Below are 14,372 nucleotides of genomic sequence, written 5' to 3'. Positions count from 1 at the left end.
TCTAAACGCAGACCCATCACCACCTTCGCCGGTGGGTTCGTCGACCTTCCTTTCTCTCTCAATTCCTCTCTATCTTTTTCCTCTCCTTCTCTTTCTCCCTTTCCTTCCTTGCTGAGAAAGAGGGATGGGGTCGGCATTGGGGGTAGGGGTGGGTTGGTTGGGTTTTGGTGTGTGTGTAAATGAGGATATTTTTAATATTTTGGGGGTGTGTTTTGATAAATTAAAAAAATAAAAATAAAAAAGGAGTGTGAAGTGAGAAAATGGTGTGTAGTGAGAAAAAAAATGAGCGTGTAAATAACAGTACTTTTAAAAAAGCGCAATATGATCAATTAAGTACAAAAAATAAGAGTGCTGCTATATGCACACTTCATTTCCTCTCACTACACACCCCTTTCTCATTACACATCCCCTTCAACTTTTTAAAATTTGTAATTTCTCATAACACACCCCTCATATTACCAAACTACCCCTATTACATTCAAACTAATTTCTCTCACCAAATTTTCTCACTACACGCCTACCTCATACTCCTAAACCACCCACAACCATATCCATTGTTAACACTTAGAGATATGCCCTAACTTCAAATTTTTTTTATTAAAATCTAAATCTAAGGTTTTCCTATCTAATTTCAATTGTTTAATCAATCATAACTTTTTTTTTTTTTTCTATTTGAGATGATTTGGATTGCAAGTGTTTAGGGTTTAAAATTAAAATTTCATGTTGAGGAGTGAAAATGTTCGCAAGTCGTTCAGTATTGATCTGCCGCACCCATTGGGTTTATTTGATAGCAATTTGCCGAATAGTTTTTGTTGGTTCGGCAAGTACCCGCCGAACAAAATTCATAAATTTTTTTTTAAAAAAGTGGTTTTGTGGGTACCTGCCTAACCAACAAAAACTATTCGACAAATTGATGTCAAATGAACCCAATCGGCGAATATTCTATCAAACAAAATTTTCCCTTCTTTCTATCTCCCTATCTCCTTCTCTCTATCTCTTTCCCTCTCTCTCCTCTCTCCCTTTCCCTCTCTCTCTTATGTCTCGTCGACCATCAATCTGAAGGTCGGCAAGGTCGCCAACCTCTACAACATACAAGATTGATAAGAACAGTCTTTCCCTCTCTCTCCTCTCTCCCTTTCCCTCTCTCTCTTATGTCTCGTCGACCATCAATCTGAAGGTCGGCAAGGTCGCCAACCTCTACAACATACAAGATTGATAGGGACAGAAGAGAGAGAAATGAGAAAGGAGACAAAGGGAAGGAGAGTGCGAAGAGAGAAAGGGAAAGAAGAGAAAGAAAGAGAGGGAAAAGGGCGGGTTGAATGCTGGTGACCTTGCTGGCGACAAGGGTGGCTGAGGGTGGGTTGCCAGTGGTGAAGGTGGGGTGTTTTATTTTTTTTATTTTTTATTTTCCTTGTCATTTATTATCTTTTCAAATTGAGTTAAATTTATAATTTCAAAAATTCAAAGGAAAGCGTGTGTTGAGAAGAAATGGAAGTGTGCATATAACTGCACTAAAAAATAATAATAAACTGGATGAGGTGAGGTTTGAGTCATGTGAAATTTGATTTAAGAGTAATGTTCACGAAAATTATAGAATAGACGAGGAGAAAAAATGTATTTACAAACAACAAATATACTCTCAACACATTGGTATTCTACAATTTATATTGAATTTTTTTTTTCAAAAGTTTGCAGGGGTCATGGCCCCGCTTACTCTGTCGGCACTCATGGTTCCTTGATTTGCAAAAAGAATCAGAATTCTCAATTGGCGATAAGAACAGAAATGTACAATGATTCTGCAACCAGTTATACAGAACAAGCGTCAGAAATTTACACATAAAAGTTCAATATACAGGAAACTGACCAAGCAAATAATAATAATAATAATAATAATAATAATGAAAACAACACTTAAGTGTGCAGATAGCACATGTACATGGGGTAAATAGAAAGTTTTAGGCATACCCGAGACTACGAGCAGCATGTATGCCTGCTAGACATCAAATCTCAAAAGAATGCTGTATTATGTGCATGAATAAGACTCCCTAGTGTTCACCCATTCAGGTGAGTTATGGCATGTCTGCACGACTAGGTTGAGGCCCAGGAGCTTTAATCAATGGCTTCAAAGATTCCATGATATCAGCAAATGAAGGTCGTTTCCAGGGCTCACTGCAACATGACAACTGTTACTAATGAAAAAAACATTGAAAGGGGAGATTTGTGTGCAGAATTCAGAGTTTTAATAAGAAATTAGAATCTCAAACTCACTTGGCCCAGCAAGCCTCAATCATAGAAGCCACTAGAGGATTTAAATCAAGTGGAATTTCAAGCCTTCTGTTCCTAAAACCAACAGCTGCCACAACCTACAACATAGAATAGAAAGGCTACATAGCATCATGATAAATGACCTCGTGCAAAGGTAACACGAGATACAAAATTGGGTAATATTCTTAACTGAAGGAGAAAACTGTAAAAGATGTAGAACATTTTCATTATCATCAGCTCTAAAGGATATTCCCTAAATCCCCTTTCTAATCTCTAAGAGAAAATCAGCAACACAGACTATATGTATGGTTGTTCACTTCCATCATTAACTTGTTAACTTAAAAAAACAAACCTGTGGTGGATTTAAATTACCCCACGGCTCTTGCAATGTTGCAAGTTCCCACAATATTACACCAAAACTGTAAACATCTGACTTCTCATTTGATGGTTCATCACGCAGAACTTCTGGTGCCATCCATTCAGGCTAATAAAACAGAGAAAAAGTTTTCAGTTTCCAATTGTGATCAAACATGTAAGCCACCTTAAAATGGTGACTTTCAGGTTGTCATCTAGTTTAAAAGAACTTACAGTCCCAGCAGCTGACTTCGATGAAAGATAGGTGTTTGCCTTCAAACGAGAAAGACCAAAATCGCAAACCTAAATGAACAAACAGACAAGACAATTGGTATAAACAAAATGGTAACATTGCAGTAAGTAAATAACCAAGATTGTGGTCAAGTATCACATTTCGGCTTCATTCCAAAAACATAAAAGTACTTATAGTCCTGCTCAGGACACTGAAAATTAAACCTATGAGAGCCCAGAAAAATCATAAAGCAGAAAGATTGTTTCACCAAGCTTATTAACCATTTAAATCAAAATTGAGTCCATTTTAAGCACCCAAACCAAAAGCAAAATCCATTCTGCTGAGCTAAGAAGATCCTCACCTTTACGGTATATTTTTTGTCAACCAAAAGATTTGGAGATTTTAAATCTCGATGAACAATGGGAGGATTGCGTCTATGAAGATAATTCATTCCTTTTGCCTGCATGAAACAATTTCAAATCATCTTCCCGAAAACAGTGAAAAGAAACTAATATAAACAGAAAAAGTAGAATAAAGAAGCTACAGAAAACATGTATTATTAAGATGCACACCACATCATAAGCCATATTCAATCGACGCCTCTCATCCAGCACCTCCCTTGCACCAGGTTTATGCAGTAGCCTATACAAGCTACCTCTGCAATTTAGAGCCCATAATTTAGATCAATAAACAATTTAAAAAGCTCTTAAGGTGGTATAAATTCAAATACGCATACAAATTTCTATATTCTTTTTTTGGTGGGAGGTGGGGAGGAGGGGTGGGTGTAAGAGAACATCACCAAACCTTGATAAATATTCCGTGACTATGGACAAGTTTGGGGGCTTTGTAACTGCACCCATAAATAGAACAATGTTTGGATGCCGCAGGCGTTTCATTATTGTAACCTATCAAACAAAAGAAAGGAAACTGCATCTCAAAATGAAGACAAGGAAATTCACACTGTGATCAATTATGTTTTTAAAATCCCAATTTGTTCAAACATGTTGCCACTGCGTACCTCCCTCAAAAATTCTTTGAAGCGTTCCGCATGAAACTCTTGCTCCATAAGAATCTTCACAGCAACATCCTTAAATGTAAAATTTTTATCAGTGTTACAAGTAAAGGGAAAAAATTAGATTTTATGAGAGCACAAATATAAACAGATTAGGTGCTTACAGAACCATGCCAATCTGCACGATGAACAGTTCCAAAAGAACCTGCAAATGCACAACGTCAATTTTTTACAAACTCACTTTTATGAACTGCATTTAATGCATGAAGTGCATATAAGGTCAATAAGCTATTAAATAACTTTCATGTTTGTACCCCAAATGATAGCCAAACAAAAGGGTAACATACCTGCACCGATTCTCTCTTTTAATACAAGATCACTCCACGGAATGTCCAAATCATCCACATCCAGGGTGAGCTCTTTACTTGGTTGACTAGAAATCAGTTGAACTGCCTCAACAAACCTCGAGTCCTTAATTGTGTCCAGCCTTGGAACATCTCTATGTCCTATAGGAGGTATACGCTTTAGAGGGATTGGATCTTTTACAATGGCTGGTGTGTGTACAATGTTCTGAGAAGGATTCCTTGATTTAAACAATTGGGGATTTCTATCTTCAACACTTGGATGAAAAACTTTTCCATGCATAGAAGTTTCGTCGTTGGGATTTCTATCAAATTGCTTAGGATACACAGAGAACTCCTTATTGTCCTCATCAGCAACACTTCCTGTGACGATAGAAAACAACATTTTGTGAACCGGAATTGTTATAATAGATTAATGCCAACTTACAGGATGACAATATAAACAGAACCACCAGCATTTTTACAACTAGAATTATATGCAAAGGCTTAACAGATAATTAAACTTCGAATCAATATAATAGACAAATGCCAATTAAGTTCAATGTAAACATAACCACAACATAGTTATTTCTTGAACAATATTTAAAGGCTTAACAAATAAGGAACTTGGAATTGTATTAATAGATGAATGCCAATTTACAGGATCCCAATGTAAACAAAACCACAACATAATGGAAAATAAAATTGATTAATTTGCAACTTGATAATTAGCACTCCTTTTTTCCATTCTACACTCGTCTGACATTAACAAATATCTATCCCAACCCCAAAGAATAAATAAATAAATAAGAATTAAACAAGGTCAAACTAAATGATGCATCAGCACAATATACAATCTCTGCTCATTTACATCAATTTATAATTGAGATAAACCTCTAAGAATATTCATCGAGGTTTTCACAAGTTCAAAAAAAAAAAAAAAAAAAACTACATGGTTTTTTAGATGTACTACTAATAAAGAAAAAATATTAATTTCGAAGGAGAGGGTGTTCTAGCGAGTTCATATCGTATGTAATTATAAGGACACTTCCAAGCTCCTTCCCTCACAATTGTGCTCAATCAACTATAATTTAGCACGACAGATTTATGTAACCATGATTATTGTCATAGATGTGTGTATACATACAATTATTAAATGTATGTATCAAAGCCTGTGTATGTGTGTATAGTTTCAGACATGCAAACTTTTTACTGGGTTCTCCAAATTTAAATAGACAGAGATTGATAGACATAATGCATTCAGCCATATCCTTAATATTCTTTTAGGATTCTGTGGAGCGGTTTATCCACGTCATACTGTACCTTCATCCTATACTCATGTCTATGCTTAATAGTGTCCGTTTTAGCAGGGACGGATTGTCATCAAACAAATAAAACAGTTGATCATTTCAAAATCGCTCAAACAATACCATTTCTTATATAAATGCCCAGAAAAAGTTCTCTTTTTAAATTCATAGAGTTGAAAGCATGAGATGATCCGAATTTTTATTTTTTAACAAAGAGAAAAGGCAGATATGAACAACCTCCCCCACGCTGTGATGCTAACCAGATCAATACAGTAAAATTAAATCTTGACTATCAGAAAAAATTATACAATGAACAGATATGCCAACAAAACATGGACTTATTATCTATATATATCATTTCTTTGAGAATCAAACAATCACCTGCGGAAGCTTCATCAAAAACAAGATTAAGCGATTGACAGTCTGAGAAATACTGTTTGGCCAGTGACCTGAAATCAATGGTACGGTCAACTGCTTTTAGTCTCGGAAAGCGCAGTGGGGAAGAAATTGAGATGGATGATGGACCATTGAGCAAGGAATCGGGCTCGCACAAGTAACCTGGATTTGCAATCAAATCGACTAAATACTCCCTGGAGTGAAAATAAATACACCATGTCAGATGTATCTACCAATTTGATAAAAAGGGAATGAAATTTAGGACAACCCCATTCTCCACATAAAGAAACATTCTCTCCAACTGCAATTTGATCATGATTGTTTTCCTACATAAATGTTATTGAGTTTACTCATTGGATTAGACTATCACCACAAACCAAGAAATTCCAACAAATACAAAGATTGTAAATAACTTATTGTCATACAGTAACTTGCATGAGTTTTGCAGTTATGCACCATGCAAATCTAGAAAGCAAATTGCATTACTAGTTGAAAATATTGATACATATCATAGTTAATAATAAATTATACCTGTCAAGCCCAAAGCGGACAAGACAAGAGGAAGCATCATCTCTTGTGCAATATTTACAGCCTTTGGCAATTCGACATGGTAGATCAAGTGTGTCAGCTAGCACCTTCAAAGATCACAAATGGAGCTTGTATGAATCATATTATGAACATATGAATAATAATTAGCAAAAACAGATTGCCATTCATATAGGGTTAAGAGTACAAATCTAATCAAACTAAATTTTTGAAGTGTTATTTCTAACAAAATAAGATAGAATCACTCTCTTTCTATAAAATTCTTGTTTCTTATCACATAATAATAAGAAATCATAGCTCCAACAATAAAAAGATCAAGCTAAGAAAATTTTTCCAAGGAAAATGAACATACTAAATTAAATTGGAACCTTACTTTGAATAATATAGCACGATGTCTACATAGGCCAACTGAAAGGTTGCCTATTGGAACAACTACAGATCCTAAGCAATCCTTCAGATCATCACTGCTCTCCCTCCATATGGAAACCAATTCATCCTCTCCTATGGAAGCTGAACCCCTTGTGATAGCAATAAAAACTCAGTTACAAATGAATGCTAGACATAGATGTTCTAGAACGATGTGGATAGAAGGTACAGACAGCTCACCCCATGCGGTTGTATACAAGCTTTGCCAGATGATCTACAATCTCTTCTGTTCTTATGCAAGTACGAGAAATGCTGATGACCCTATTTTGGAGTTCCTTTAAGCTGGGATCACTACGTCGATCAATTAAAACCACTTCAATAGAAGAACCAGTGCCATGATCAACTGACCTTAAGGATTCAATTGATGGTATGCGACCATTCTCTTGCAGATCAGTGCACACAGTCCATACATACGGATCTATCCCATGAATTAGGTAAAAACCATCAGGCACTTTGTCAAAGTACGACAGGCAGCCATTCACCTGATGCACATTATATCAATAGGATAGGATAAATCCATAAATCACCACAATATTGTTTCCAAAGCATTTATTAAACTCCATTAAATTTGGGGTTGGGGGAGAAAAAAAATGAATCGTACAATATATATATGATCCCTTGTAAGATATCTAGCATATTAGGCTGTGAATCAAGGCCACATATTCAATCATGATTTTACCTAATCAACAATTATGATCAACAGTCTGGCACCATAACATACTAGACTGTCTAACAAGAGAAAATCAATATATATATATATATATATATATTGGAGTTATATTTATTAAAGAAACCCAACTCAACCATAAGAAATGATTTCATTAAGCGAAATCCTAATTCATTGACAACATCTACAGGGATCTATTACTCTATCTTCCTAGTTACTATAAGGACAGAACCAAAGATGCATTACACTTCTAAATTCCATTGCAGACCATTTCTTTTTTCATAACAGTTTACATAAAAGTTATGCAACTTAAGTAGCTTAGTGTTACTTTAAGGATGTTATCTAAATCCACTCATAAAATTAAGATGCAATCCAAGTGAAGATCACACAACACAAACACCTTTTTCTTAGAAATAGGATACAAGAGATAATGTAAAAAATGCCTATTTGGTCTAAATGAAGTCGTCCATTGTTCAGTGATCAATTGCTTGCTCGACAACAGGCTAGGTTGTGGAAGAAATCTAGTTCCATGAAGAACAATGTGTTCTTGTTACATGTGGAGCATGCAAAAGGATTGCAATAATAGGGCATTTGAGATGATGATTAATTTATCACTAGGATTAAGACATATCCATGGCTCTGTCCTCGCTCATATAAGGTTGGCTTGTAACAGGGGATTTATGCCATACATGGTGGGCATAAATTCAAACCCGGAGTTTGAAAGGCCCACAAGATTTCATGCCTTATAACATTTTCTATCCATACAAAAGAAATTAGCTCAAACTAATGTGATGTAAAAAGCATGGCAATAATTATATAAAGCAGATTATATATTTAAATTGTCATGAACCAATGTATTCACAACATTTTCACATATTAAGTTCAAATGACACGAAGACAGCTGCAAACAGCTGAACCGAAGACTCTACCCAAAATGAATATGTCAATTAACTCAATTCGAAAAGCCAAGCAGCCAAACACACGCAATTAAAAATAGCATATCAAAATAATCAGTTGAGGATAGAAAGCACAATAAACCTACCCAAAACCGATGCGAAACGGAATCGGCCGTGCACGACGACCTCGACGCAGATTCATCCGGCACTGGATCCAAGAAATTGGGATCATCGGCGCAAGTGGCCTCCAACGAGAGCCGAAGAGCCAGCGCCAACTGCAGCTGATAACTCTCCTCCGTCTGCTGCGCCCAGCTCTTCCCTGAAGACGAACCACCACCACCGGCGGTTCCCAAAGTCCCATCCATACCTTTCACTCTGAATTCACCACCACCTCCACCACCAATCTTAAACAAATCGTCCTGCATGTACCCGAATCCATCAATCTCATTCGCCGCCGTAGTCGATAGAGTCGGCGCGTAGTACTCGCCCGACAGCGAGCTCTCGCCGAAGCTACTCCCGCTGGACTGCCTCTGCAGCCCGACGACCGACGAGTACTGGTTTCCGATCCGATTCGCTTGCTGATTCGCCCGGAAATCGGCTCCGGTCTCCCAATCGAACCCTCTATCGACCTTCATCCCCTTGATGTTCTTGCTCTCCGACTCGTAGAACGACGCCGTAGTAGTAGTCGCCGCCGCGAACTGGTCGTCTGGAGCTTGGCTCAGAAGCGTGTAGTTCGATCTCCTTCCGGGCATTTCCATCGATTTACTGGAGCAAATGAGTTTGTCAGAAAACCCTAGAAACTGTTAAACCCGCCATCGTTGAAAAACTGTTCAGAATCCAGAGAAGGTCTCAGTTTCTCTCTCTAGAATTCCACTGTCGGAGAGAGCAAAAAAAAATGTGAAAGCGGTAATGAGGTTTCATTCGCAGGCGTAATCGTAATATTATTTTGAATTTTTTAATTAAAAAATAAATTAATAATTTAATTTGTGCTTTTCGGTGCGTGCCCGGGCCCATTTTCCTTCACGCTCTGAGTCAAGAATTCCTAGTTTCTACTTGCCTGCTGGCTATCGGGCAATTAGTTCTTGTTAATTTCTTTTGGCCAATTAGTATTTGTTAATTGATGGGTTGGTTTCTGATTGGCTTATTTTTCTTCTATTCTATTTATTTTAGGGTTCTCTTTTTATATGTCCAAATTAGAAAATAAGTTGATAAATCAGTACTCCACATGCGGAAATCAATAATAAATCGATTCATTTTTAAATTTTAAAGTTAAATAACATTCGAGTTGACCATTTGAACACTCACTTGTAATATAATTGTCATATAGTTATATCTGTCTATTAGTGAAAATCTATCCATATTCATATCCAGTGATGGACCCATAAATTTTTCTTACTGGAGACGAGATAAAGAAGTTTGCAAATATTTTTATTAGAAAAAAAATGGTGAACAACATTTTCATTTATGAAAGAAATATCATAATACAAACTATAGTCGTTCGCGACCCTTTAGAAAATATGCTTTTCGAACTTGATCTGTAATATTAGGACCATAATCCAACTTGTCTTTCTTCTCCTCCCACGAGTTTGTTGTGCTTGACCCTTGTCTTAGCCTCTCTTTGGGGCAATTTATCAAACACTTTGCCCTCACACCTTAAGCACAAGATGGGCTGGAAGGAAACGCTTATGAGTGGCAAAAATGGCAACCGGGGGCAATTTCCTTCACTCTCCCCTCAATAGGTCTGCCCATGTTCATGTCAAAAACAAAGTCATTCACGTGGTTTTCTTACATGTTTCTCGACAAATGTTAATTTACAACTATAAGAAGTAATGCACACAAGTCCAAACAAGAATCATATTTCAAAAATAAGAAATACAATTGTTATTGTTGGTCAATACAAGTGTACAACTACATATAGTTGTCACTAACGAACAATGACAATGAGCGTTAGAACGCTCGTATATGAATGCATTTGAACACTCGTATAGCGTTCGAACGCTTGTTGAAAATTTGACACTATAAGTTTATAACAAGCACTTACTTATCATAACAAATGCTGGTGGTGGAGCTTTTAAACTAACAATTAGGTAAGTTAATGTAACAATAAAAAGTTCAAAGTGAACTTATGAATGAAGAATTCTCTTATGAAAAAGTAAGCATATATAAGTATGAGAATAGTGAGTCATTAAATTGCAATATTTTAATTTAATGCAATAGGTAATTTGCAAATTAGTGGCTTATTATTATCGTGTTTATGTATATTTATCTTTCTCGTATAGTCGTATTTATATATATAATCGTTATTAATTAATAAAATATAAAAATAAAAAGATGTGACTTAAATCTTATCTTATAGAGTGATTAATTATTGAGTTGGGACCGTTAGGTAGTAACTTAATTATTTTGTACATGCATGAATTTGTTGTTTTCTTTTAGCAGGCAAGAAAGGAGGGGTTCTGACCGTTCAATGCATCTTCCTTCTTTTTATTTTTGGGGGATTCTATTCTTTATGGTAGTCACTCATTCGCTGAATCACTATCCTGAGTGTTGGTCCAACGAGCTAAACGGCTCCTATGCCCCATTCATTGAATTCTTTACCAGACTTCCTCTTTTTTTTCTTTTTTTTTTACAAGTACGTGTCTTCTCATTAGGTTTTCTTTTTATGTAAGTACTGAATTATAATGAGGAGATAAATTTCTCAATAACATAACAAAGATAAAACTGATTTCGTATTTCAATTTAATAGGACAATAGCACCTATATTTTATACTTTATCAAATAAAAATTTTTCTAATTTTAAGAAAATTTATATCTCTCCAAATATCAAGCTATCCCTATTATAAGAAAATTTTCCTCTACCAAAAAAGGGAAGGGGGTGGGTAATTATTACAGCAATGCTTTGCCTAACCAACTTTTGTTTGAGAAACTACTTCTAAATGGTTTATTTTATGGCTTTTTATCAATTTACCCATCATAACTTTGTCCCGATTTTCACTTCACCACCCAATAAAATTTTTGACTCGATGTGACACCTTAATTTTAAAAAAATTTCAATGTCAGACCTCTGGTAACTTTCGTCCATTTAGGGGCTTTTCTGTCTTTTAAGTGTTTTTTATGGTTTTTTATCACTTTACCCACTTGAATTTTGACCCATTTTTCACTTCACCACCTAATAAAAAAATTGACTAAATGTGGCACCTGAATTTAAAAAGTTTTGCAATGTACAACCTCCGACTGATTTTGTCAAAATTTATGTTAAAAAATGGTCGCATGTGACCTATTTTTAAAGGACATTTTGGTCTTTTTATGTCCAATTGTATTTAAAATATATGTGGACAAATGAGATAATGACATGTGTCATTTTCTAAACTTTTTAATCCATCATTCATTACACACTTTTTTTTTACCGCACATTCAAACACAATTTCTTTACTTTTTTTATCATTTTATTTGATTAAAAAAAAATCTAAAATCAAACACCTCCTTATTCTTCCCAGATCTACCATGGCAGCCCCACAGCCCCACAGGTCCTCTTTCTTTTTCTCTTCTCCCTTTTTTTTTTTTTTAATATAGCAGCAATCCACTGGCACCCTTTCCTCCACCACTGCTGACGGTCCCTCACTCCGACCACCTCGTTCCCCCTCATTCCCTCTTTCCCTCCTGACCAACCCCCTTCTTTCTCTCCCTCTCTTTCTCTTTCTCTCTTTCTTTCTCTTCTGAAAATCCACCTCCTCTTTTCTGCACAAGTAAATAGTAGCAACCCCAACTAGTTTTATGTGGAGATTTGGGGGTGATGAAGAAATGGGAGAGAGGGTCTGAGAGGGGTTTGAAAATGAAGGGGTTAAAATTAAAGCCTTATGAATGAAAGAAGAGATTTTTTTGGAGATTAAGTTGTTGGGTTTGGTGGTGGGGTGGGGGTGGGGTTGAGGAGGAAGTTTGTGTGAGTTGCAAGATCTTTGGAAATGATGGAGGTTTCGTGACTGGGTGGGTGCGTTGGGTAAGGGTGGTGTGGTTTTTTTTTTTTTTGTCTTCTAAAAATAATAATGGATGTATATTAAATACATACAATAATGAGAATATTTTAAAAAATTAATTCTTGAGTAAAAAAGACGTGTAAACTTTTTATTGGTCCAAGTCAAGTGGGGTTGCTAAAATATAAAAAGTTTAGAAAATGACACATATCATTATCTTATTTGTCCACATATATTTTAAATACAATTAGACATAAAAAGACCAAAATGTCCTTTAAAAATAGGTCATATGCGACCATTTTTTAACAGAAATTTTGACAGAATCAGACGAAGATTGTACATTGCAAAACTTTTTAAATACAGGTGCCACATTGAGTCAATTTTTTTATTAGGTAGTGAAGTGAAAAATGAGCCAAATTCAAGTGGGTAAAGTGATAAAAAACCATAAAAAACACCTAAAATGACAGAAAAACCCCTAAAATGGATGAAAAATTGAACGGAAGTTACCAGAGGTCTGACATTGAAATTTTTTAAAATTAAGGTGCCACATCGAATCAAAAATTTTATTTAGTGGTGAAGTGAAAATCGGGACAAAATTCATGTGGGTAAGTTGATAAAAAGACTTATTTTATTGATCCTCTGTCACTTGGGCTTCAATGTGATTATTCTAATATATATATGTACTATATCTCTAATCAAAGTATAGTCTGCATATACAAATGGGTCTATATTGAATAAGTGGTGTATAAAATGTGAAACATCTAACATTACTTTCTTCCTAAAACTAAATTTATAGTTTTTTTTTTTTTTTTTTTAAGAAATAGTTTGTGTCAAGATCGTCTTTGTAAGTTTAAATCCATATTAGACCCTTTACAAACCAAGGGCTTGGGCTCTCAAATTGATTGGAAGAAAAACCATGCCCAATAGCATCAACATACAAATGGGTCTAAACATCATGGGCTTAGTTTACTTCCTTGAAACCCCTGGCCCACTGAGAGCCAGCTCAGTGAGGAAATCCCTAAACTTTTTGTTTGCTGATTTTATTTGACGAGGGGGATTTGAATTTGTATGTCCATAAACCTCACAATATAAATGTGTTATTCCAAATTCAATTTCTAATCTCTTAATATAAATTTTTCCTTTCAATTCATAGGAGTATCAAAACTTTCTTTTTATATCTTTATTGCATTTGATGTAAACACTTTAAACTAAAAAGTTAAATCTAAATTCATTATTTCAAATCTACATGGGGAGATCTCTTCTTTTGTCAACTTTTTTTATTTTTCTTATATTTTGTGGGTCGGTGAAATTTTGTTTCTTATTCAGAAATGATTCATTAAGGCCCAAGATTATAAAAATAATGCAATAATAAATTATATATCCTTTTTAAACAAAATGGAAAATTGCCTTCAAGGTCTCAAGCTCATTCCATATTCATGCATCTTTAAATGGAAAATAAATATCATAAATTACGACACTATATGAATAAAGAGGATTGAATAATTTATAATTGTTTGTCACATATATTGTTTGATAGTTCTTCCACTATGAAGTTTTACATGGTGGAGACATTTTTTTGATGATTTTGGAGATAACAAGCTATGGGAGTGAGTTGCTTCTGTCAAGGTTGAAGTTGTACTCGAAGCTTGTAGTAAAAGCATGGCAATAAGCAATAGGGTGCTATAAGCCTATAAGGCTGCATTTGGCTGATAATGTAATCCGGCAAGGGCTCGAATTGGATTGATTCAGTCTATAAGGTACTAAGATAAGATATAGTCCTCCATATGCTTGATTTTCAAATATTTAAATGCACACTCATGGAAATGACATGTTTGTTGACACTTTAATTCTTATAAGTTATAATTTAGATGATTATCGTGTCATTTTGTTTACCAATTAAGATGAAATTGTTGATTTGTTCTCTACATGCTTTATTGTTGGACATATGAGCAATTGGCT

General features: G+C 35.2%; 1 protein-coding gene across 2 annotated transcripts; it reads right to left on the bottom strand.

Moving 5' to 3' along the window:
• Positions 1 to 1,552: 1,552 nt before the first annotated feature.
• On the bottom strand, positions 1,553 to 9,341 carry CTR1 (Protein kinase superfamily protein). 2 transcript variants are annotated; one of them, XR_015122797.1, is made up of 16 exons: positions 8,589 to 9,341; positions 7,060 to 7,361; positions 6,827 to 6,971; positions 6,439 to 6,542; positions 5,893 to 6,101; positions 4,211 to 4,588; positions 4,028 to 4,068; positions 3,870 to 3,938; positions 3,656 to 3,756; positions 3,424 to 3,508; positions 3,213 to 3,311; positions 2,854 to 2,922; positions 2,618 to 2,749; positions 2,269 to 2,363; positions 1,966 to 2,169; positions 1,553 to 1,796 (listed from the first exon to the last, which is right to left on the bottom strand). XR_015122797.1 is itself a non-coding variant. In XM_086246226.1 (14 exons), the coding sequence occupies exons 1-14, from the start codon at positions 9,198 to 9,200 to the stop codon at positions 2,265 to 2,267; spliced, it is 2,445 nt and encodes an 814-aa protein (XP_086102352.1). In that variant the 5' UTR covers positions 9,201 to 9,341. The 2 variants fall into 2 exon arrangements, 1 of the variants encoding a protein (XP_086102352.1); XM_086246226.1 differs by lacking the exons at positions 1,553 to 1,796; positions 1,966 to 2,169 and having other exon boundaries at positions 2,265 to 2,363.
• Between the last annotated feature and the right edge of the window lie 5,031 nt (positions 9,342 to 14,372).

Source organism: Dryas octopetala, chromosome 6 (genome assembly GCF_963921425.1).
Source record: "Dryas octopetala chromosome 6, drDryOcto1.1, whole genome shotgun sequence".
NCBI classification, from domain to species: Eukaryota; Viridiplantae; Streptophyta; class Magnoliopsida; order Rosales; family Rosaceae; genus Dryas; species Dryas octopetala.
Note: the sequence above shows the minus strand (reverse complement) of the source record. Positions and strands in the feature narration are given on the sequence as shown.